Genomic DNA, 24,676 nt, shown 5'->3' with positions numbered 1-24,676 from the left:
GGTTCTTGTTATCATTTTGGTGTTAACACAAGCTAACTACTTTTTGAGCAAATCATCCAGGAACCAAAGCTCTCTCAGAGTTTAGACACCAGAGAATCAAGAACCACTTGCAAACAATTGGCCTGCACCTTGGCAATGATTTTCTAAGCAATGTCGTCCTTAATTTACGACAAAAGAGCAGTCTCAGAACCTGTAGATATCAATTGTTACATAGGAAAGTGTCTCTGGAACTCGACAAAGGCGGAAATCCAGTTGATTCACTGTGTCTGGACCAAGAACACCACCAATTTTTAGACTTGGTAATAAATTTAACAGCTAAATATGATTTTCCTTCAGCTATGTAAATCCAAGCGCAGGACTTACATGCATCATCTTAACAGTAAACGAAGTTCATACAAATCTGAAAGAGCAGCACAATACAAATGCATCAACCCCGGTCCAAAGTCAACTAAGCATTGCAGGAACATGGATAGGACAACATTTGCTGGTGAAGTGATTATTCTAGCGCGAGCAGAGATCTAACCTCAAATGTGGAGAAGACAGCGTACTGAAAGCAGCATAATGGTAAGCTACTAATGAATGATCATAATAGACTCTGGACGCTCTTATTTCTTCTTCCAAATCCACAAGATCATTCAACGGCTCAAGATGGCCAGACCTCCCCAAGAAAGTAAACTAGAACCAAAACAGTAAAACTAAGTTTACCGGAACAACTCTTAAAGGCTCTAGATTCTTGATGGCTCACAGCCGAGATAGGGAGAAACAAGAGTTTCCAAATAGATAGGAGATTCAATATTGGTGTCGCTCTGGATAGGATAATCCTCGTAAGTATCATATTCTGGATTGAAAAGAGTCATTTGGTTCATATCAGTCAGGAAAAAGATTTTGCTGCTCCTTGTGTACGAGAGAATTTGCACATTTCTGTAGATAGATATGCCAACAGTAACAAAACTGAACAATTTTGTCCATGATCCTCCTTCAATTGTTATCTAACCCTTGAAGCGGTCATTTAAGATGGGGCCATGGTATATGAACAGATTGGCCCCGCGAATCCCGAGTCCCTCGAAAAATTTGTACCCATCCAGGATCGCAAGCACCTGCTGGAATTTCTCTTCCGACAAATTGAATGAGATAAGCACATCCTCGCTCTTATTTCTACTCTTGACGCACCAGTGTAAGGCACCATTCCAATAAACCCCAACTTTGGAAATGGGGCAGTAGCATTCTTGTTGGACTTTCATGTCTTCCTCCAAGAACCGGACTCAAGCGATTGTTGGACTTGTGTCTTCCTCCAAGAACCGGACTTGAGCGAAAACATTACCACTTGCCGCTCTTCATAACTGCCGTCAGATCGAGAGTCATATCCGAACCCAATGACTGGCTCACCATCTTCAAAAAGATCGGTATCCGGCAAATCCCTACACTCCTTGGTGGTCGAGTTATATAGGATAAATCCACTGGAAACCAATAAACATACCAAGCCATCGCAAGACCCCATGAGGTAGGGCTCCCAGCTAGGATTGTCCATTCTCAGCTCGTGAACCTCTACCACCACGCGATCATCATCGCCGCCAATGCCGACGTCGAGAGTTTCGTAGTCTATGGTCTCGAGTCTCTGGCTAAGAAAATGAAATAAGGTCCACCTTATGTCATTATTTAAGAAAATGAAGGCATTTCGGATCCTTATTTAGAATTTTTCCTCAAAATTTGGAGTACTCCAATACTTGAAAAAATTGTAGGCCATTTGCCAATTTTTTTTTTTTAGAACTTTAGGAAAATGCATTACATTTTGAAAGCCTCTAAAATTTCTTAACTCAAGGCCGCTCAATTAAAATTTTGAGTTTTAGCATTTCCAAAATGTTAATGCATCTTTTTTCTTTCCATCCTTTTGGTTTGCAGAAAAGGTTCGTCCTTTCAGAAGGCTCTATCTCCATCAGAAAAAGCTTTCCATTTCGTTCCATTTTCGCTTCAGAAGAGCTCCATTGAGCACAATAAAGAGGCCTCTCACAAACTACCCGAGAGCACGGTTGAGCAGGGTTCGTTGTCCATCCACTCTTCGACGGCTTTAATCCACCGCTCGACCACCGGTCTCCTCTCTATTTCCCGTTCTGGGCCTCGTCCGACTCCTGCGATGAAACCTCATCGCCCTGTACATCCCTGTGGATAGGCACCTTGTTCATGATTTTGCTCTACGGTTACGACGTGTTCTTGTCCTTCGGTCACAACAGGTTCTCTTTATACGGACAATTTGTATATCCGGTCACGACTGATTATGACTGTAGATCGAGTTTTACAGTAGATTTAAATTTGAAGAAGTGGAAGGAGCAGGTCTGTATGAGAGATCAGAGGGCGAAGTCTTGTTATCGGATTGGTTTGAGAGGATTGAATAATCATAGGCAACACATGTTTCGCGAATTCTTTCTTGCAAGCATGGTTGCATGCCATCGTTGAGGGATTACTTCCTCTTGTGTTCACGCGTAAGATTGCTGAATCACCACTTCGAATGTAAATGCGTCGGGTGAACTTTGATTTAGAAGGATTGATTCTAGTGTTACGAAGATGGAAAATAAATAATTTTGGTAATTGGCTTTCCTCATCGGATTCCACAGCTTATTTATATAATGTCATTTTCCTATTATATATTAAATTTATTTTCAATTTATCTTTCTTCTTTATATCTAGACTCGCACGCTAACCCAATATTTTCTGAGCTAGTTGTCCTGGAACCAATGCCCTCTCAAGAGTTTAGATACCAGCGAAATCAAGCAACCCTTCCAAACAAACTTTACCCACAGGCACATCGGCAATGATTTTTCCAAGGAACTTCATCCTTAATTTCCGACAATAGAGCAGTCTCAGAACCAAGACAATAATATCAATCATTCCATAGGAATGCATCTCCGACAATGCCAGCAATTCCGCTCATTCACTTTATCTGGATCAAGCACACCGCCGATTTTCCGACTAGGTATAAAAGATAACAGCTTCATATGATTTTTCCTCAGCTATGGAAGTCCTGTGCTTACATGCACCATCTTAATAACCATAAACGGAGTTCATACAAATCCAAAAGAGCAGCACAAAACAAATCCATTAACCCCGGTCCAAAGTCAACTAAGCATTGCAGGAACATTGATAAAGATTTGCAACCCCTCGCGGCATACTCTGAACAGAACCGATATACACACTATTAACCGATCTCACACATCAACCCATGTTCTCTCTGCGGCGAACATATCTTGTTCTGTCATTGTATCTTGGCCTGACATTAGTTCTCTGAGGTTGCGGCTCCACTCTCCTTTGCCTCTCGGGCGATCTTTGAACAATCTCTCCGTTAACAAATAACTCAGCTACAACACATAGCAAGACCACGGTATAAGTTAACCCTTCTATGACATCAAGATCAGCTAGAAACTAACATACTAGAAAGTCCAGAGAAAAAGGTAAATTGGATTTATGAAAAATGTGCTCCATATTTAGAGATGGCATACAAGACATGCTGCCACATCTTAATAGCCCCAGATTAGTACCATGCCTTAGAAATACGACAGACCATGCTGATGAGCCTTCAATGTTTCCATTTTCAATGTTTTCGCAACTCCATCACACATGGAGCATCGAAAACCTTACCCCAGTTACGATACAAGTCTGAGGCATGAAAGTTCAAAGGACCCCATGTGGTGGTATTAAGGAGAAAAGAACCATTCTATACATGGAAATTAAGTAAAAAGGGTAAAATGACCATTTTTATCATCTGCACTGAGTATAATCAATCCATCACAATCTACCACAACCCACACTCAACTGCATTTCTACTGAGACTCCACAAAAAGGACTTCTAAACAGAATGCTTTTACCTTGATGTATTTTCTTAATAAGCCTATGACAAACCAAGACAATAGCGCTTTTCAAAAAAGTGATCTTGACAATTTCTCTCTAGCTAATGATTTTTCAGAACCATAAACAAGAACGGTTCTAATGTTTTTAAGTGGAGAAGAGACCTTTATATAATGTCTATCAGACGATAGTTTCCATATTCATGTAATGGCAAGAAAAATCAACTTTTTGCACTCGTCCCATTGGACAAAAAACAGAACAAAAGCACAAACGACCAAAAATAATTTTGAAGCCAAAAAGAACATTTACAAAAACAGTTGACTTTATAGTTTGCCAAACAAGCCCCGTAATAATAAATATTTTTCAAAATGGAGAGCTCTATACAGTATCTTAAAGCATTGCCAAAACAAGGCCAAAGTATTTCCCTAGTGGAATCCAAAGAAGTGGCACTGCGGTCACATTAACAACGACATCAAGCAAGTCCATCAACAAATGCAGTAACAAGGATATAGCTTTTCAAAATCTCATGCACACGCCTCCTTATCAATGTAAAAGTCATTTTTTCAGTATGTCTACAAGAAATAAAGTCTGTTTTCTACTGTGCAAAAATTCATAGAAGTGCACTGTCACAATTAACAACCGCATTCAATCATCCTGACCAGAAAAATTTATTCAGCTCCATTGATGAAGTCAATTTCATCATGTACAAAAGTATTCTTAAAAGCGTATAAATCACTTATTCTGTTTACAAAAACTAAGACCCATGGTTCAGTGTGTCAATCAGTTTGCAGCCAGCAAAATAAGCTTACTTGTTAAAGACTGTCTAAAATTAGTGAGACACTAGTCACTATAAGATCCATAATCAAACTCATGACAAACTCAAAATATAGTGTAATAATGAAGTGTTTATGTTTCATCACTGATCTGCAGATCCATGAAATTAGAAAGCTAAGGATAGTTAAACAGAGACATTTGATATAAGCCCATTAGCATAAATAGCTAAACATTGTTGAAAGGCTCCTAAGCTTTGCCAAGACGGACTAACACGCAGGCAGATGTTCCTAATTGACATATTTTAGTCATTCATCACTAACAACACTCACCCAAGCGATAAGACCTAATCAAACTTGCGATAAAACGCAATTTAGTGTAATGATGAAGTGCTTCTGTTTCATCTCCACTGAACTACAGCTACATGTAACTAGAAAGCTGAGGATAGTTAAGATAGACATTTAATATTAGTCCATTAGCATTCAAAGCTGAACATTGTCAACAGACTCTTCAGCTTTGCCAAGATGGACTATCACGCAAGCAGATGTTCTTGATTGACACATTTTAGTCACTCAACACTAACGACACTCAACCATGCGATAAGACCTAATCAAACTTGCAATAAAACGCAATTTAGTGTAATGATGAAGTGCTTCTGTTTCATCACTGAACTGCAGCTACATGTAACTAGAAAGCTGAGGATAGTAAAGAGAGACATTTGATATTAGTCCATTAGCATTCAAAGCTTAACATTGTCGACAGACTCTTCAGCTTTGCCAAGATGGACTATCACGGGCTTAGATGATCTTCATAAGCATATTTTTGTTATTCATCACCCACAACACACACTCATAGTCACTAGGCAAACGTCATATATGCATAACCAGTCATTACACTAAAACCATCCTATGTACACTTCACATGAGTAATTCAACCATTAATAATGACACAGTAGCAGCACAAACGCAGCCTTGAACTTGTCATTGTTGACTACAAATGCAAAGTATATGACTGATTGAATAAATTAACGTATATTTCTATACTTGAACACAAATAATGGAGACATACCGGCTTTTAAAGTGAGAAATTTCTTCTTTCAGTTCATTAAATGCAACAAGGTGTGTCATCCAATTTTTAAGACTGCCTCCGGTAAAAGCTTATAGCACATTGAAAAAGCCATAGCTTTGTCTGATCAGGATATTCTACGAAATTCTATAACATATGCTTTCCCACATCTAATCTTTCTTTGAACATTCACGCCGACATCTGTAGGGCACCACAACATGCAATGTGGGAAAAATGTTAAACCATTATCTATTCTTGAAATATACTCAAGATCTAAGGAAAAATTGTAGATCCCTATTTTAACTGTTAATATGTCATTACCAAACTATATGCCACATTGATAAAATAAAGGATAGATCGTGATTCATCAAAAAGGCACAAGCTTTACCCCCATAGTCCTTGTACTCAGGATCAACATAGGAGTCTGGAAGCACAAACAAGACCCCAGGCAAACCTGTTCACAAATACAAATCATCTCAGAGCTGAGGAAAAGACCAACTTAATGAAACCAGATAAAGAGAGAAAGACAAATAACCTTCAAGCTTGTTTGATGTTTCCTCATCAATCTCACAGCCGAACCCCAAATATCTCTCACAGGACACGTTGTATATCTTCTGCTTTGCTTCCTCCTCACTGACACACATTAGCAAGCACAAGCAACACTAAAATAAGCCTAAAGCCCCGACATTTCATCATCCAAATTATTAGCACATCTGATACAAACTCACTCATCAAGATCACATAGCTTTCAAATGTCAAACACAACCAAACACAGGGATTATCAATCCAAAAGGGCTAGCCTAAAAACCATAAAAAAGGACCTCCAATCAGTTCATACAGTAAGCACTACGCGAGGCAAAAGAAACAAATTTGACTTCTTGACTTTGTGATAAGTACAGTCCGTATCAGAACCAACCTCATTATCCGCACCAACATTTCGATCAACAATCTGAACTCTAGTAAACTTATGCCAAAACTCCTTACATTTTGGGTTTTCTACAGGGGTCCCTATGTAATTAATCACGCCACAGGAGTGTTAAGAAAACATTTCACATTAACAAAGGTGTCCGTAACCTTACGCACATCCAAAAGTAGGCATCTCCACGCCTTTCAAACAAGTTACTCTACGTCAATGCAACTTATCCTTTCTCATATCTTCCAAACCACGACAAAAACAGAACAATGAAAAATCCACTACCTCCCGACAACTTTGGCTAGGGTTTGGACATAACAATCGATCATCTGCTGCTTCGTGGCGTTTTCACCCCCAGGCTTGTCCATGACGATGAGCCAGTGGTTGTAATCGCACCCCGGGAACAGCGGCGCCATCTCCGTGGGCGGCCGGTCGCTGAAGTTCGAGCCGGAGTTCAGGGGCGAGTACGCGGAGCCCCCGGACCGGTTCACGCGGCACCGTATGGGGGCGAACCGAGTCTTGGCGGCTCCGAAGGAGGCCGATCCGACGGCATGGGAGAGAGGGCCGAGAGCTCGGCGGTGGAAGAGGAGGGAGGGGAGCGCAGGAGGGGAGGTGACGGAGGTCGTGGTCGAGAGGAGGCGTTTGGTGAAGAAAGAGAAGACGGTAAGGCGGCCCGCGGCGGTTCCGGACGCGGAGGCGGAGGCGGAGGCGGTGGCGATGGCAATGGCGCGTGCTAGTGTTTGGGCCATGGTTGGGAGAGAGAGCTTGAGCTCGAGAGAGACTGCGAGGGTTTTACAAGGGTTTGAACCGATCGGTTTCCATTCATGAATTGGCGGTTTCAATTCGTGGCAACCCCTGAACTGGAATCGGCCCTTTAAGGGACGGTTTCAATGCCGGAACCGACGATTCCGCGCCGGTTCAAGGATCGGTTTCTATTCCGATTTTTATAATTAATTTTTAAATAATAAATTATCAAATATAAATTATCATCAAATTGTATATTGTAATTAAATTTGGGGGAAAAAAAAAAGAAGGGGAAAGAATTTAAACTTAATAAATTATCATTAAGCGGCTACATATTTTCTTGGGATAGAAGAATCAAAGTCCATATAGTTCTTTTACTTTGATAATCCCAATTTACCTCATCATCAATCGTCGCTATCTGTTTTGGTAGTCATGACGGTGGTATTTCCATTATTATCATCGAAGAATTTGGCTTCTGCGTTGGGATCTATTTCTTGTTATCGAAATTAAGCCTTTGTCCAATTATCGAAACAAGCTTGAGCCTCCACCGAATCAGGATGTAATTTTGAACGTCGGACGTCCAAAATTAATCCTCAAATACTAAATGTTTGTTCAACCACAACCGTTGAATAAGGGGTTGCTAAAATCTGTCTTGCAATGAGAGAGAGTTGGGAATTGAGTTGAATGCCTATTCCACCATTCTAGAATTGGAAAATCTGTGCCTTCGAATTCACAAAACTTAAAAGAAATGGTTAAATAGATCTCTATTTTAAAAATATTACATGTTGCTCCCTTTTATCTTTTTTGCCTACTTATCAAGATTTTGTACCCTCTACTAATTCTACTTCTCTCCCCACTTTGTACTTCACTAGATTAGGAAGATCCACTATCACGAAAATCATATGTACTACAAAATTCACTATACAATTATACTATTGCGTCTTTAACCGCCGCTTGTATAATTCTAACATTTACTGTTTCATTCAAATGTAAACATTCATAATAGTTATTCGGATAATCACCTAAACCATCTAATTTCATATGTAGATCGAAAACAAAAGCAACTAAATAAATAGGAGGAATTTCAGTATAATAAAGCCGTCATTTTCCTCGCATTGCTATAATAGTCGGATCTAATTGATCATCTTTTTCATATTCTTCAAAAATACCAGCAATATTAACACACTCTATTAAAAATAAATGCATAGTAGGATAATAAACACCAGATAAACTATAAGTTGCATTGTTAAAAACTTTTAAAAAATCGAAAAAATTTTTACAAATATCTCAATCTCGTGCAAATAACTTAATTTCGGAAATATTATTCGAAATAAACGCACATAACAAAACTTTATAAGCAAAAAATTGATTAAGCAACTCGTAGATAGAATTCCAACAATCGGAACATCTTTTGAAATTTTTTTTGGTGTTCTTATATTTGCTTTACAAAATCTATCCCAATTTTCCATAATTTGGGGATGTTTTAATAAAAATTGAATTGTTTTCTTTATTAGGCTGAAAAAAGTATCAAGAATTCGTAAACCATCTTGTACACATAAATTTAAAACATGGTAAACACATCTAATGTGAAAAATTGTCCATCAAAAGCAGGTTTACAAATTTTTTCTAAAGCGGGAATGGAAGCGGTATTTACCGCGGCATTAGCAAAACCAACTGAAAAATTTTTATTAATCAAATTTTATTTTTCTAAAACTTGCTTAATTACTCTATAAATATTATTGGTCGTATGTCTACCATCAAAACTTGAAATGCAATAACTCTTTTTTGAACATTCTAATCGTTACCTATCCAATGGCATGTGATAAACATATAAGAATGAGTTTGCCAAGGATCACTCCAAATGTCGCTACCTATATGCACACATCCATTGAAATTCGTAAAAAAGTTTTTCGAATCTTTTTTTCTTTTGTATAAAGCCCAAAAATTTCTCGTTTAAGAGTATTTCTTGAAACGGGTTTTGCTTGCGGAGTACATGCAGTGTTTATAAAAAAATTAAAACCAAAATTTTCACCAACATTAAACGGTAAACGATCAATGGTAGCATATTGAGTTAATGTTCATTTATAAACTTTTTCATTGTAACAAAATAAAGGAGGATTGTTATGATTGGCGTACTCAAAAATTTGTTATTGGTCGGTGTCGATTCCTACATGTGTTGTATATTTTGACCTTAGATGCCATTTAAATGTTCGATAGCCGCCTCCACCTATAAAACTGTATGTTGTCCCACGATATTTACATTTTACTTGATACTTATTTTCGCCTAAATGTTCCTTCGTGAAGTGTTTTCATATGTTGGATGTACCCTCTCATTTTGGCTCCTGTATTGTCGAATTTTCTTCGACACCGATAGGAGGATGAAAAATTTCTTGCGTTGGGACGTATTCGACGTTGGGAATAACGTTAATATTATCATCCTCGCCTACCCAACATGCAAATTCATGAGGATCATATTCATGAGGATGAAGATAATCGGATTCTTCTATCCGCATTGCGCTCTTTCCCCTGTCACAAGATCTATTTCCACTTGCCATTTTTTCTTAGAGAATTAAGCGGAAAGCGGATTCGGAAAATTGAGAAAAATGAGTCGAGATTGAGAGAACCGAGAAAATTGAAAGGATTGAGAGAATTAAGAGAATTTGTGAGAAAAAATGAGAGGGAGGAGAGGTATTTATAGAGATTTAGGATAATTTTAATAAATTAAGAAAAAAAATAAGGATCCATCTGTTGCATTGCAACAGTCCAATCGGGCCCGTTGGCTCTTTCCCCTTTTTCTTTTTCTTTTTAAGCTTAGCCATTGGGCCTAAGCCCAACGGCGACTTAAGTGGCTCGGAATCGGCCCGTGAGACGGGCCGATTTCGATTCAGAATCGGCAGGCCCGATCAATCGGCCCATTCTTCCGGCCCAAATCGGCCCATGGCCACCTCTAGGAAGGAGGTAGATATATGGTTGCATTTGTTTATTTATTTATTTTTGTTTTATCTCGAAATATATTCGGAAAATGTCTCCAGACAAAAAATTAGGAGATAAAAATAAAATGAAGCTAGGAATCTTTCATGAAGAGCTACATTATTCAAAAATTGATTTGCAAAATACTCCGAAACTCAACTCAAATTTATTCCAATCCAAGCACTTTACATTAAATCGAGTATCTCATTAGTTTAATCTACTAATTAAAATTTTACCCGTTCTAATTATATATAGGAAAAGATACAAATTAAATTATTTCCAAATTATGTTGTATTTTTAATCTTGAGTATAAGCCCAAATCCGGGTCGGAACTTAAAATAGTCATCTGACGTCCGGAAAGGATGAAACTATTCTCATCCTCTAACCGACTAATTTCGCCCCATTTTTACTAAACACGAAATCGTCTTTAATTATCTACGACTCCATTTGTTTCGTAAAAAATGTAAGATTTTTAGAAAACTATTCTCTAGAAATTTATTTTCCGGGAAAATGACAATATTTTTTTTTTATGTTTGGCTAAAGTATAAAAAAGATCCGAGAAATGTTTTTCATCATTTGGTGTGGACAATTGAATTTGATTTTCTTCCACGGATTCCTTTTAATAATTTTTTTTGTTTTCCATTTTATATTTTATATTTATATATTTTTATTTATATATCTTTTTCTTTTTCCCCTTTTCTTCTTTTATTTTTTATTATTTTTCCTTCTGATTTGGACCGGTTGTCGACCATGGTGACGGGCGACGACCGACTATAGTTGAGCTCTAGGCTTGGCCGATCCCAGCGATCTCGGCTAAAGTTGGAGCTCGCCGGCCTTGGCCAATCTCAAAGCTCGAAGCTTGGGGCTCGCTGAACCGTATCTAGCAAGCTTGGTGGCAAGACTGGAAGCTCAAAGCTCGGTGGCGAAGCTGGAAGATTTGGCAAGGCTGCTTGAAGTTCGGGGCTTATTGGCTTGGATTTGGCGAGCTCAATGACGAGGTTGGAAGCTCAAAGCTCGGTGGCGAGCTCAATGGCGGGGATGGAAGATCTAGCGAGGCTGGATCTGGTTCTTATGGCAAGGTTGGAGCTCACCGACCTCAATCAAGCCCGAGATCGTCGAGACTAGCCAAGCCTTGAGCTCACCGGCTCGCGTTATAGCCTATTGTCGAGCTGCCTGCCGTTGCTAAGGTCCGCGATTGGCGAAGGAAGGAGGAAGGAGTGGGGCATGGAGGAAGGAAGAAAAGGAGAAAATAAAAAAATAATAAAGAATCAACTAAAAATTAGAAAAAAGAAAAATGGAAAAAATTAACTTTTTTTGGATTTTTAAAAAATAAATAAAAAGTAATAATTTTATAAAGAAAGAAAGTGTGAAAGAGAGGAGGAAGGAAAGATGAAGAAAATGTTTTCCTTCTCTCAAAAAAATAAAAATATTTTCGGATGTTTTGTTCATGGGTGAAAAATATTTTTCTAAACTAGCTTGTTTTTCACGATCCAAACGTCGAAAAATCGAAAAATGTTTCCCTGAAAGTTATTTTTCGCAAAACAAACGGAACCTAAATGATATGTAAAATGACAAACCTCAAATCCATCCACTTTCATTCTTTTTTATTTACGATAGAGTTGCCATAATTGTGAATATCCATATTTTTCTTTTTTGATTTTTTAAAAATGGGCATTGTATAACCGTGCATAATTATGAATATCCATATTTTTCATTTTTATTTACGATAGAGTTGCCATAATTATGAATATCATGTTTTCCTTATATATATATATATTTAGGTTTTACTTTATACATTTTAACTTTGCTGAACAAAGAAATCTCCCAAAAAACACGGTTAAACATTTCTATTTTCATATTTATTTTAGCATGCATGTCACCACCAAGCTATTTTCTTATCATTTGTCCTTTAGTATACACGCAATGGTTTATGCAATTAAACGGAGAAGAAAAAAAACATCTTTAAAGATCTGCTCAAAATAAAATCACAATTACATTTCCCAACGCAAAAAATTCCAAAGATCAACTTAAATAATACCAACACTTTGCATAAAACAAGAAAACATCTTCAAGAACAACTAAATCTCATCCGTTTTAAATTGACAAAAAATTACTATTGGTCATGGAGTGTCCATGAAAACATGGTAAGATGCCTCTATGTGCATAATCTTTTTTTATGCCATTGTTTTCAGTATATTTTTAAAGTACTCGTATAATTTCTTAAATGCTCAGTGTAAAAATGTATCGATGATGGTAGAAAAATACCAATTCTTGGAACATACTCACTTTTGTCCTAATGAGCACTTGCATATTTCTATTTTTGCAAATCCCATCCACACACCTCACATCGAAAAGATCAGAATGCCCCTCTTTGCAATCTCGTTATCTTTCTTAAGGTTTTGATTGTATGGTTTTTAGATGGTTTTAGACCGTTTGAGATAGGTGTGAAAACTTAGGATAGGAACACAATGATAATAAATGTGTATGTTCAAAGTGGTATTTAAAAAGTAAAACTCGAAAAATAATTAGTATTCTCAAAAGTAGAGGTAAGTACGTGATCATCAGATGAAATGCGAGATACGTTCTCGATATTTTTCCAAAATGATGAGACTTGTTCTCTTTAGACTAATCAAACAATTTACTGTGAAAGTGAGCCTTTGAGATAGAAGCGACGAAGAAATGGTGAAAAAGAGGTTAATTGTTATATTCTAAAAAGTTGTAAGTTCAACTTGAAGGAAATTCACAATCGAAAAAAAAAATTAAGGAGATCATGAAAAAATAAAATCATAAAGGCTGATTTCGTCTGCCTAGTAAAAGAAAAAAAAAGTGGATTTTGTCATATAAGTGATTACCACTGACACTAGCCATGGCCCAACCCATTTTATATGGTGATTTTAGCTGATCGTAAAGATATTCGAATTTCTTTGAAGTGTAAAGAATCCATCATTTTAATATAGAATATATGGATAAACGACTTACGTCCGCGTGATCATACGGCTTTACATGATATTGAATTAAAGAGGGGATTCATGCGTAAGGTGTGTGACAAGTCGAGTGTCGGTGCATTGTTCAACTTTATCAGCCGAATAGCCTTTGTCCTAACGTGACTCTTGAAGAATGTGACGAGGGACTCTGGCAAAACTACAAAAGCTGATAAAATTTGTTAATTATGAAATGTAGGGAAAAGGACAAAAGAAGGGTTTTTTTCCAATTTAATTTTCTAAAAAAAATATTTACGAAATGACATCCGGATCCTCATCCTCCTTCATTTCATATATCTTACTAATTTTATTTTATGAATATTTTTAATTAATTACGTAATTACAACATTATTTTTTAATGATAGATCATACTAATTTGTTATATTAATTATTACTAATTATGTTATAAAGATAAGCTTCACAAGAAAAAATTATAAATAAAATAAATATAAACATGTTAAAAAAATACGAAATAAACTAAATATTATAAGTATAAATAATTAAAACATTTAAAAAATGAAATTAAAAAAAAAAGCCCAGCTGCTCGGCATCCCAATTGCCGAGCGAGTGGGTCGCTTGGTAGTTTGGGCTGTCGAGCGGCTAAGGGCGGGCCCAACACAAGCTTCTTGGCAGCCCAGGCTGCCGAGTGGGCCTTGTTTGGCAGCTTTTTTGGAAAAAAACCCGAGTCAAGCTCCATGAGGAGAATACTGAACCCACATGCCATATGCACTACATATGTCAGAGAGCCTTGAGAAGAGGAGCTTCCAAATGGTTGACAAAATGTCAGAGAGCCTTAAGAAGAGGATACAGACTCTATAGCTTTTTTCGATGCACAATAAAGATACGACTAAGTATGCTACGTGAAGAAACTCTGACGAAAATAGTATGATCTTGAGAGGTCAATCTATTGGATCGATATGGTCCGTTTCGAAAAGTTTGAAATGTCACATCCGGTTCTTGCCATGGACGATCACTTCAAATCGGGCTCTGATCCTGGTATGTGTGGTTTGCCCTTGACCTTTATAAAAACTTTACATGCTATTTATAGGAGTAACAAGAAATATCTATATCTTGTCAATTGCATCCTTTCGGACTTTCCTTGCTGAGGATTGTTAATGAGTCTATGTGGGGAAGGGAATGCTAATTAAGCATTTTGTTTGGGCTAGAGATGTTAACTGAGCATTAAAGTTCTTGCCAAGTTAAGGAAAAAACAAAACAAAAACAAAGGCATTACTTTGGGGTTTTTTTTTCCAACTTAATTTTTTTTAAAAAATATTTATAAAATTATTTTTTAAAAAGATATTTACCGATTTGGGTCTCGCTCGACAGCCGAGCTACCGAGAAAGGGCTGGGGGGCCAGCCACCAACCCACTTGGCAATTGAACTGTTGAGCGGGAGGCGAGCCCTTCGCTCGGCGGTTCAACTACCAAGCAAAGGGGGGGGAGGGGGAGATCCCTCTCCGTCTTTGTGGAGGGCCCTCCCCCCGCCACCCTCGCTTGCTACGCGGGGGAGCTGGGGCTCCCCACTCTCGGCGGTTCAACCGCCGAGCGAAAGTGGGGGCCCCCAGCTCCCCTGCATTTTACGCGCCGTAGGCTTATAGGTGAGGCGTTGTAGGCTTGCGGGTTACGCGGTCTCGGCGCCCGCCGCCTCTTCCCTCTCCCCTTCTTTAAAATTTCATCTCCCTCTCGTTCTCTCATTCTAAAAATTTTCTCCCTTTCCTAACGCTTTTTCGCTCTCCTTCTCCTTAAGATGTTCTTCCTCCATCTCAGAACGTTTTATCATTTGTTCTATCCTTTAGAAGCTCTCCCTCTCCCTTAGACGCTATTGTTGTCCTTCAAACGCTCTCCCTTAGACGCTTTTCTTTATAGTTAAGTATGGATTTTTATTTATATGATTTATATGTTGTTAGTATTAGGTTTTTATGTTAATATTTTCGTAATATTTAAATTAATTCGGTACTTTTTCCTGACAGTTTGAGCTCCTCATTCGGTACGTGCGCTCACTCGATAATTTGAGGCAAATTTCGTTTTCATTATTTTTTGTAGTTTCGTAAGTATAGATTTATTTATGTGATTATTATTTATATCTAAATCATCTATGTTACATATAGTTTATTAGTAATTTGTTTTAAATTTTTGCAAATGTAAATATTGTTTAAAAATATTTACTATTTTAGGAGTTTAAAATGAATTTTTGGGAAAAAAAAAGGTTATCAGATAGACAATACGAGAAGCACGTGCCGAATTTGACTTGATTAAAAAAAATTTAACTAGATTGGAGCAAATTTTTTTATTTACCTTGTCTCCAAGAACGCTATCATGTTCTCCTTCATAGCTTTCTCTAGCTAGAGCCGCTAGAGAAAGTCATGAAGGAGAACACGATAGCGTATTTGGAGACAGGGTAAATAAAAAAATTCGCCATAATCTCGTTAAATTTTTTTGGGACTCATTTTTACAATTATGTCCATATTCATTTCTAGGTGATCCGATGGCTCGAGAATCGCAGGCCGAATTTGACCCGGTCCGAAAAATAGTTTGTTAAAATAATTTCAAAATTCTAATAATAAAAAAAATAAAAAAATAAAAATGGTTAAAATCATAGAAAAGAAAAAAAATCGAAAAAATTCATTGAAAATTCGAAAAATTCATTGCTACAATGGCCACAATCAACTGGCCTTGGACTATTGTGGATATTTGGCCCCCAATTTTTTAAAAAAATAACAATTTTGCCCTTCTAGCAAAATCTCTCCCAAAAAAATCAAAAGAATTCTGGAAAATCCCCAAAAATAGTAAATGACCACAATTAACTGGTCAAATCCTAATTTCGATAATTTGACTTTCCATGCTTTTGAAAATGATAATTTTGCTTTTTTGACAAATTGGCTCCCAAATTTTTCCTATTTGCCCATGTACTTTGATCACACATTATCAAAGCCCTTAGGGCTATACCATACATTTATTTTATTTGATATATTGATTGTTATAATGTTAATTTGTTAATGTGTTTGGGAAAATATTTACTGAATTGTATGTGCGAAATAATTTGTAATTTCTTTATTTAGCGTAATGTCATCTATATTATTTGCGATTGTATACTGGGGAGATAGAATAGTGCAAAAAGAATATGGACATGATTACGAAGGCGGACAATCTACCATGTTGGAGTTTGCAAACATATCGACATTTGATGAGATCGCGTTGAATATAACACACAACCAATATATTCATAAGTCGATATATAGATTCCCGATTTTAACACCGGATTGTGTCATATACGACATTGCGGAAGTGCATAATGATGGTACCGTTAGGATGATCAAGTAATTTGTACTTCGATCGGGTGCTACGGGATTTTTACGATTTTATGCAACCGTAATCGAATACCAAGTGATAAATGATTCGGTTGGGGAAGGTTCTAATATTGATGAAGATGACGTTGGTGTGTATAATCAGCACGTAGACCCCTATCATAATGATGATAATGACGGAGATGATACCGATGAAGAAGATGATGATTGGATGGATACCGATGACAGTGATGAGAAAGATGTCGGAGGTGATAATATGGATGCTTATTACAACACCCATTGTAGCAATCCCATCTTGTCGTTGGTACATCCGCCGCCACATTCAAAAATCGACTTTGATATGATGCAAGTCGATACAAGAGCCAAGCCGGGACGTATGTTATTTGATCCATCAAAAGAATTTGATGTTGGCACGTTATTTCCATCACAAGACGCGTTACGGTTGGCTGCGAAAGAGTACTCTACGATAAGAAATCATCACTTTCACAACGATGTCACAAATAAGTCCCAATATGTGATAGGGTGTGGTAATCGGAATGAATCGTGTGATTAGAGGCTCCGCGCATCTAATAAAGCAGGTATCCTATTTTGGAAAATAGTTAAGTACAATGGACCACACACATGTAGTCTTGTGATGGAAATAACGTGCCAACATCAAATTCTATTGATGAAGATGACGTTGGTGTGCATAATCAATACGTAGACCCATATCATAATGATGATAATGACGGAGATGATACCGATGAAGAAGATGATGATTGGATGGATACTGATGACAGTGATGAGAAAGATGTCGGAGGTGATAATATGGATGCTTATTACAACACCCATTGTAGCAATCCCATCTTGTCGTTGGTACATCCGCCGCCACATTCAAAAATCGACTTTGATATGATGCAAGTCGATACAAGAGCCAAGTCGGGACGTATGTTATTTGATCCATCAAAAGAATTTGATGTTGGCACGTTATTTCCATCACAAGACGCGTTACGGTTGGCTGCGAAAGAGTACTCTCTGATAAGAAATCATCACTTTCACGGTGATGTCACAAATAAGTCCCAATATGTGATAGGGTGTGGTAATCGGAATGAATCGTGTGATTAGAGGCTCCGCGCATCTAATAAAGCAGGTATCTTATTTTGGAAAATAGTTAAGTACAATGGACCACACACATGTAGTCATTCTCAAATGTCACGGAATCATTGGCAACTTGATCGGAGATACATATGCAGCCGGATAAAAGTGATGGTCACCGCCCAACCGGATATCAGAATCAAGGCACCGATGACATTCAAGACAAGCTGCACTTTGAACCTATTTATCGTAAAACCTGGGCAGCTAAACAAATGGCAATTACCGAAGCTTTTGGAAGATGGAATGAGTCATACGATATGTTGAGAAAATCCATGTGGATAGGCACCCTGTTCATGATTTCGCTCTACGGTTACGACATGTTCTTGTCCCTTGGGTCACAACAGGTTCTCTCTTTATACGGACAATTTGTATATCCGGTCATGACTGACTATGACGGTAGATCGAGCTTTGCGGTAGATTTAAATTTGAAGAAGTGGAAGGAGCAGGTTTGTACGAGAGATTAGAGGGCGAAATTTTTTTTGCATATTCCTCGTCCCAATGGGCATGACTTTTCATCTTTTAAGAGTTCGATTTATTTTCAATTTATCATTCTTCTTTATATCTAATGAATAAACTCCCACGATAACCCAGTATTTTCTGAGCTAATCGTCCTGCCCTCTCAAGTAGTTAAAATACCAGCGAATCAAGAAACCCTTCCAAAAAAATTTTACCCACAGGCATCTCTGCAACGATTTTTCTAAAGAACTTCATCCTTAATTTCCGACAAAAGAGCAGTCTCGGAACTAAGTCCATCATATCCATCAATTCATAGGAATGCATCTCCGAAGCTCGACAATGCCTGCGATTCAGCTCATTCACTGTGTCTGGATCAAGCACACTGCCAATTTTCGGACTAGGTACAAAAGATTAACAGATTTATACGATTTTTCTCCAGCTATGGAAATTTGCGCACGGGACTTACATGCATCATCTTAATAACCATAGTTCATACAAATTCGAAAGAGCAACACAAACAAATCCATTAACCCCAGTCCAAGGTCAACTAAGCATCACAGGAACATTGATAAAGACCTGCAACCCCTCGCGGCATCCTCTGAACAGAACCAATATACATATTATTCACCGATTTCACACATCAACCCGTGTTCTCTCTGCGGCGGACATATCTTGTTCTGTCATTGTATCTTGGCCTGTCCTTAGCTCTCTGAGGTTGCGGCTCCACTCTCCTTTGCCTCTCGGGTGATCTTTGAACAATCTCTCCGTTAACAAATAACTCAGCTACAACACATAGCAAGACCACAGGATAAGTTAATGCCCGTCTATGACATCAAGATCAGCTAGAAGCAAACATACTAGTAAGTCCAAACAAAAAAGTGAATTGGATTTATGAAATATACGCTCCATATTTAGAGATGGCATCCAAGACATGCTGCCACATCTTAATAGCCCCAGATTAGTACCATGCCTTAGAAATACGACAAACCATGCTGATGAGCCTTCAATGTTTCCATTTTCAATGCTTTCGCAACTTCATCATATATGGAGCATAAACTTACCCCAGTTACCATACAAGTCGGGCGGGCATGTAAGTCAAAGGATATCCATGTGGCGCTATTAAGGAAAAAGGACCATTCTATAAATGGAAATTAAGTAAAAAGGGTAAAATGACCATTTTTATCATCTGCAATGAGTGTAATCAATTGATTGCAGTCTACCACAACCCACCCTCCACCGCATTTCTGCTGCGACTCCACAAAAGGACTTCTAAACAGAATGCTTTTACCTTGATGTATTTTCTCAATAAGCCCTATGACAAACCAAGACAATAGTGCTTTTCCAAAAAGTGACTTGAAAATTTCTCACTAGCAAATGATTTTTCAGAATATAAAAAAAAAACAACAGTTCAAATGTTTTTAGGTGGAGAAGACACCTTTATATAATGTCTATTAGACGATAGTTTCCACATTCGTGTAATGGCAAGAAAAATCAACTTTTTGCACTTGTCTAAAAACAGAACAAAAGCAAAAACAACCAAAAATAATTTTGAAGCCAAAAAGAGCATTTACAAGAACAGTTGAATTATATAGTTTGCCAAACAAGTCCACAATAATAAATACTTTTCAAAATGGAGAGCTCCATACAGTATCTTAAAGCATTGCCAAAACAAAGCCAAAGTATTTCCCTAGTGGAATCCAAAGAAGTGATACTGCAGATTCACAATCTCATGCACACGCCTCCTTATCAATGTAGAAGTCATTGTTTCAGTAGGTCTACAAGAAATAAAGCCTGTTTCTCTACCATGCAAAATTCATAGAAGTGCACTGTCGCAATTGACAACCGCATTCAATCATCCTGACCAGAAAATATATTCAGCTCCATTGATGAAGTCAATTTCATCATATACATAAGTATACTTAAAAGCGTATAAATCACTTATACTGTTTACAAAATCTAAGGTCAATGGTTCAGTGTGTCGATCAGTTTGCAGCCAGCAAAACAGGCTTACTCGTTAAAGACTGCCTAAAATTAGAGAGACACTAGTCACTATAAGATCCATAATCAAACTCATGACAAACTCAAAATATAGTGCAATGATGAAGTGTTTATGTTTCATCACTGATCTGCAGATCCATGAAATTAGAAAGCTGAGAATAGTTAAAAAGAGACATTTGATATAAGCCCATTAGCATAAACAGCTAAACCTTGTCAACAGGTCCCTCAGCTTTGCCAAGACGGACTACCACGCAGGCAGATGTTCCTAATTGACATATTTTAGTCATTCATCACTAACGACACTCACCCCAGCGATGAGACCTAATCAGACTTGCGATAAAGCGCAATTTAGTGTAATGATGAAGTGCTTCTGTTTCATCTCCACAGAACTGCAGCTACATGTAACTAGAAAGCTGAGGATAGTTAAGTGAGACATTTGATATTAGTCCATTAGCATTCAAATTTGAACATTGTCGACTGACTCTTCAGCTTTGCCAAGATGGACTATCACGCACGCAGATTTTCTTAATTGACACATTTTAGTCATTCATCACTAACTACACTCACCCATGCAATAAGACCTAATCAGACTGGCGATAAAACGCAATTTGGTGTTATGATGAAGTGCTTCTGTTTCATCTCCACTGAATCGCAGCTACATGTAACTAGAAAGCCGAGGATAGCTAAGAGAGACATTGATATTAGTCCATTAGCATTCAAAGCTGACCATAGTCGACAGACTCTTCAGCTTTGCCAAGATGGACTATCACGGGCTTAGATGATCTTAATAAGCATATTTTTGTTATTCATCACCCACAACACACACTCACACACTAGGAAAACATCATATATGCATAACCAGTCATTAAACTAATGCAAAGTATATGACTGACTGAACAAACTAACGAATATTTCTATACTTGAACATAAATGAGACATACCGGCTTTTAAAGTGAGAAATTTCTTCTTTCAGTTCATTAAAAGAAACTAGGTGTGTCATCCAACTTTTAAGACTGCCTCCAGTAAAAGCTTATAGCACATTGAAAAAGCCATAGCATTGTCTGATCAGGATATTCTACGATATTCTACAACATATGCTTTCCCTCATCTAATCTTTCTTTAAACATTCACGTCGACGTCTGTAGGGCACCACAACATGCAATGTGGGAAAAATGTTAAACCATTATCTATTCTTGAAATATACTCAAGATCTAAAGAAAAATTGTAGATCCCTATTTTAACCGATAATATGTCATTACCAAACTATATGCCACATTGATAAAATAAAGGATAGATCGTAATTCATCAAAAAGGCACAAGCTTTACCCCCATAGTCCTTGTACTCAGGATCAACATAGGAGTCTGGAAGCACAAACAGTACCCCAGGCAAACCTGTTCACAAATACAAATCATTTCAGAGCTGAGGAAAAGACCAGCTTAATGAAAACAGATAAAGAGAGAAAGACAACTAACCTTCAAGCTTGTTTGATGTCTCCTCATCAATCTCACAGCCGAACCCCAAATATCTCTCACAGGACACGTTGTATATCTTCTGCGTTGCTTCCTCCTCACTGACACACATTAGCAAGCACAAGCAACACTAAAATCAGCCTAAAGCCCCTACATTTCATCATCCAAATTATTAGCACGTCTGATACAAACTCACTCATCAAGATCACGTAGCTTTCAAATGTCAAAACACAACCAAACACAGGGATTATCAATCCAAGAGGGATAGCCTAAAAACCATAAAGAAGGACCTCCAATCAGTTCGTACAGTAAGCACTACGCGAGGCAAAAGAAACAAATTCGACTTCCTGACTTTGTGATAAGTACAGTCCTAATCAGAACCAACCTCATTATCTGCACCAACATTTCGATGAACAATCTGAACTCTAGTAAACTTATGCCAAAACTCCTTACATTTTGGGTTTTCTACAGGGGTCCCCATGTAATTAATCACGCCACAGGAGTGTTAAGAAAACATTTCACATTAACAAAGGTGTCCGTAACCTTACGCACATCCAAAAGTAGGCATCTCCACGCCTTTCAAACAAGTTACTCTACGTCAATGCAACTTATCCTTTCTCATATCTTCCAAACCACGACAAAAACAGAACAATGAAAAATTCACTACCTCCCGACAACTTTGGCTAGGGTTTGGACATAACAATCGATCATCTGCTGCTTCGTGGCGTTTTCACCCCCAGGCTTGTCCATGACTATGAGCCAGTGGTTGTAATCGCACCCCGGGAACAGCGGCGCCATCTCCGTGGGCGGCCGGTCGCTGAAGTTCGAGCCGGAGTTCAGGGGCGAGTACGCGGAGCCCCCGGACCTGTTCACGCGGCACCGTATGGGGGCGAACCGAGTCTTGGCGGCTCCGAAGGAGGCCGATCCGACGGCATGGGAGAGAGGGCCGAGAGCTCGGCGGTGGAAGAGGAGGGAGGGGAGCGCAGGAGGGGAGGTGACGGAGGTCGTGGTCGAGAGGAGGCGTTTGGTGAAGAAAGAGAAGACGGTAAGGCGGCCCGCGGCGGTGCCGGAGGCGGAGGCGATGGCGCGTGCTAGGGTTTGGGCCATGGTTGGGAGAGAGAGCTTGAGCTTGAGCTCGAGAGCGACTGCGAGAGTGAAATGAGGGTTTTACGAGGGGATGGATAGAGGAAGGAGATAGTTATATGGATGCGTTTATTTATTTGTTTGTTTATTTTTGTTTTATCCTGAAATATATTCGGAAAATATCTCCAGACGAAAAATTAGGAGATATAAAGAAAATGAAGCTGGGAATCTTTTCATGAAGAGCTACATTATTAAAAAATTGATTTGCAAAATACTCCAAAACCCAACTCAAATTTATTCCAATCCAAGCACCTTACATTAAATCGAGTATCTCATTAGTTTAATCTACTAATTAAAATTTTACGCGTTCTAATTATATATAGGAAAAGATACAAATTATATTATTTCCAAATTATGTCGTATTTTTAATCTTGAGTATAAGCCCAAATCTGGGTTCGAGCTTAAAAGGGTCATCCGATGTCCGGAAATGATGAAACTATTCTCATCCTCTAAATGACTAATTTCGCCACATTTTTATTAAACATGAAATCGTCTTTAATTATCTACTACTCTATTTGCTTCGCAATCAACGTGAGATTTTTGGAAAATATCTTCGCGAAATTTATTTTTCGGGGAAATGACAATATTTTTTCGTGTTTGGCTAAATTATGAAGAAGATTCGGGAAATGTTTTCGTCGTTTGGTGTGAAAAATCGAATTTGATTTTCTTCCACGGACTCTTTTTAATAATTTTTTGTTTTTATATTTTTCATTTAAATTTTTTATTTTTTTAAAGTCAAAATTTTTAAATTATATATCTTTTTCCTTTTTCCCTTTTCTTCTTTTGATTTAGGCCTATCGCCGACCACGGTGACGATCGGCAACCGCTCGTAGGCGAGCTCTAAGCTTAGCCAATCCCGGCAATCTTGGCCGGAGCCGGATCTCGCCGGCCTTGGCCAAGCTCGAAGCTCGAAGGTTGGGGCTCACCGACCTGGATCCGGCAAGCTTGGTGGTGAGATTGGAAGCTCAAAGCTCGGTGGTGAGGCTAGAAAATTTGATAAGGCTACTCGAAGCTCGAGGCTCGATGGCTTGGATTTGGCGAGCTCGGTGTCGAGGATGGAAGCTCAAAGCTAAGCGGTGAGCTTGATGGCGAGGAGGGAACATTTGGCGAGGCTGAAAGGAAAACATTTTCGAGGGTTTTTTTTCATCGGTAAAAAATATTTTTCTAAATTAGTTTATTTTTTGCGAAGCAAACGTAGGCTAAATGATATGTAAAATGACAAAACGCAAGTCCATCCACTTTCATTCGTTTTTATGTACGATAGAGTTGCCATAATTATGAATATCCATATTTTTATTTTTATTTATTTTTTTAAAGTGGGCATTGTATAACCGTGCATATAAAAAAAATCAAGTTTTCCTTTTTATGTCATTGTTTTTAGTATATTTTTAAAATGCTCGTATAATTTCTTATATGCTCAGTGTAAAAATGTATCGATGACGGTAGAAAAATACCAATTCTTTGAACATACTCACTTTTCACCTAATGAGCACTTGCATATTTCTATTTTTGCAAATACCATCCACACACCTCGCATCGAAAAGATCAGAATGCCCCTCCTTGCAAACTCGTTATATTGCTTAAGGTTTTGATTGTATGGTTTTTAGATGGTTTTAGACCGTCTGAGATACGTGCAAATAGATGTGATCGGATCCGGTTCCCAAAAAAAGTGGAACCGCCGGTTCCGGTTCGGAACCACCGGTTCCTAGGCCCAATGGCTCTTTTTTCCCGAGCCTTCTCCTTTTTTTTTTTTATTTAAAAACAGGGTTGGAACCGTGAGCCCGGTCAATGGGCTGGTTCTTGGCCGGTCAACGAGCAGGTTCTAGGCCCCAGTTCAATTTGGCTATGTCTAGGTGCGAAAACTCGGGATAGGAAGGCAACGGTAAT

At 38.2% G+C, this 24,676-nt stretch overlaps 2 protein-coding genes, 1 long non-coding RNA gene and 1 pseudogene across 4 annotated transcripts; 1 reads left to right on the top strand and 3 right to left on the bottom strand.

Annotated features, from left to right (window-relative positions):
• Positions 1-342: 342 nt before the first annotated feature.
• On the bottom strand, positions 343-22,833 carry LOC125312486 (multiple organellar RNA editing factor 2, chloroplastic-like). Of its 2 annotated transcripts, XR_007197570.1 has the most exons (5): positions 22,314-22,833; positions 21,650-21,747; positions 21,503-21,568; positions 18,749-18,961; positions 343-472 (listed from the first exon to the last, which is right to left on the bottom strand). XR_007197570.1 is itself a non-coding variant. In XM_048274844.1 (4 exons), the coding sequence occupies exons 1-4, from the start codon at positions 22,751-22,753 to the stop codon at positions 18,819-18,821; spliced, it is 747 nt and encodes a 248-aa protein (XP_048130801.1). In that variant the 5' UTR covers positions 22,754-22,833; the 3' UTR covers positions 18,579-18,818. The 2 variants fall into 2 exon arrangements, 1 of the variants encoding a protein (XP_048130801.1); XM_048274844.1 differs by lacking the exon at positions 343-472 and having other exon boundaries at positions 18,579-18,961.
• On the bottom strand, positions 717-1,744 carry LOC125314626 (annotated as a pseudogene).
• LOC115753951 (multiple organellar RNA editing factor 2, chloroplastic-like) lies at positions 2,970-7,382 on the bottom strand. Its single transcript, XM_030692816.2, has 4 exons — positions 6,872-7,382; positions 6,209-6,306; positions 6,062-6,127; positions 2,970-3,350 (listed from the first exon to the last, which is right to left on the bottom strand). Exons 1-4 carry the CDS (start codon positions 7,333-7,335, stop codon positions 3,208-3,210), a joined length of 771 nt encoding a protein of 256 aa, XP_030548676.1. The 5' UTR covers positions 7,336-7,382; the 3' UTR covers positions 2,970-3,207.
• Positions 3,386-20,031, top strand: LOC125313883. Its single transcript, XR_007197572.1, has 3 exons — positions 3,386-4,403; positions 9,402-9,406; positions 19,952-20,031. It is a non-coding gene; the product is annotated as an uncharacterized LOC125313883 (long non-coding RNA).
• Positions 22,834-24,676: the final 1,843 nt, after the last annotated feature.

This window comes from Rhodamnia argentea, chromosome 1 (assembly GCF_020921035.1).
Source record: "Rhodamnia argentea isolate NSW1041297 chromosome 1, ASM2092103v1, whole genome shotgun sequence".
In the NCBI taxonomy this organism is placed as follows: domain Eukaryota; kingdom Viridiplantae; phylum Streptophyta; class Magnoliopsida; order Myrtales; family Myrtaceae; genus Rhodamnia; species Rhodamnia argentea.
Note: the sequence above shows the minus strand (reverse complement) of the source record. Positions and strands in the feature narration are given on the sequence as shown.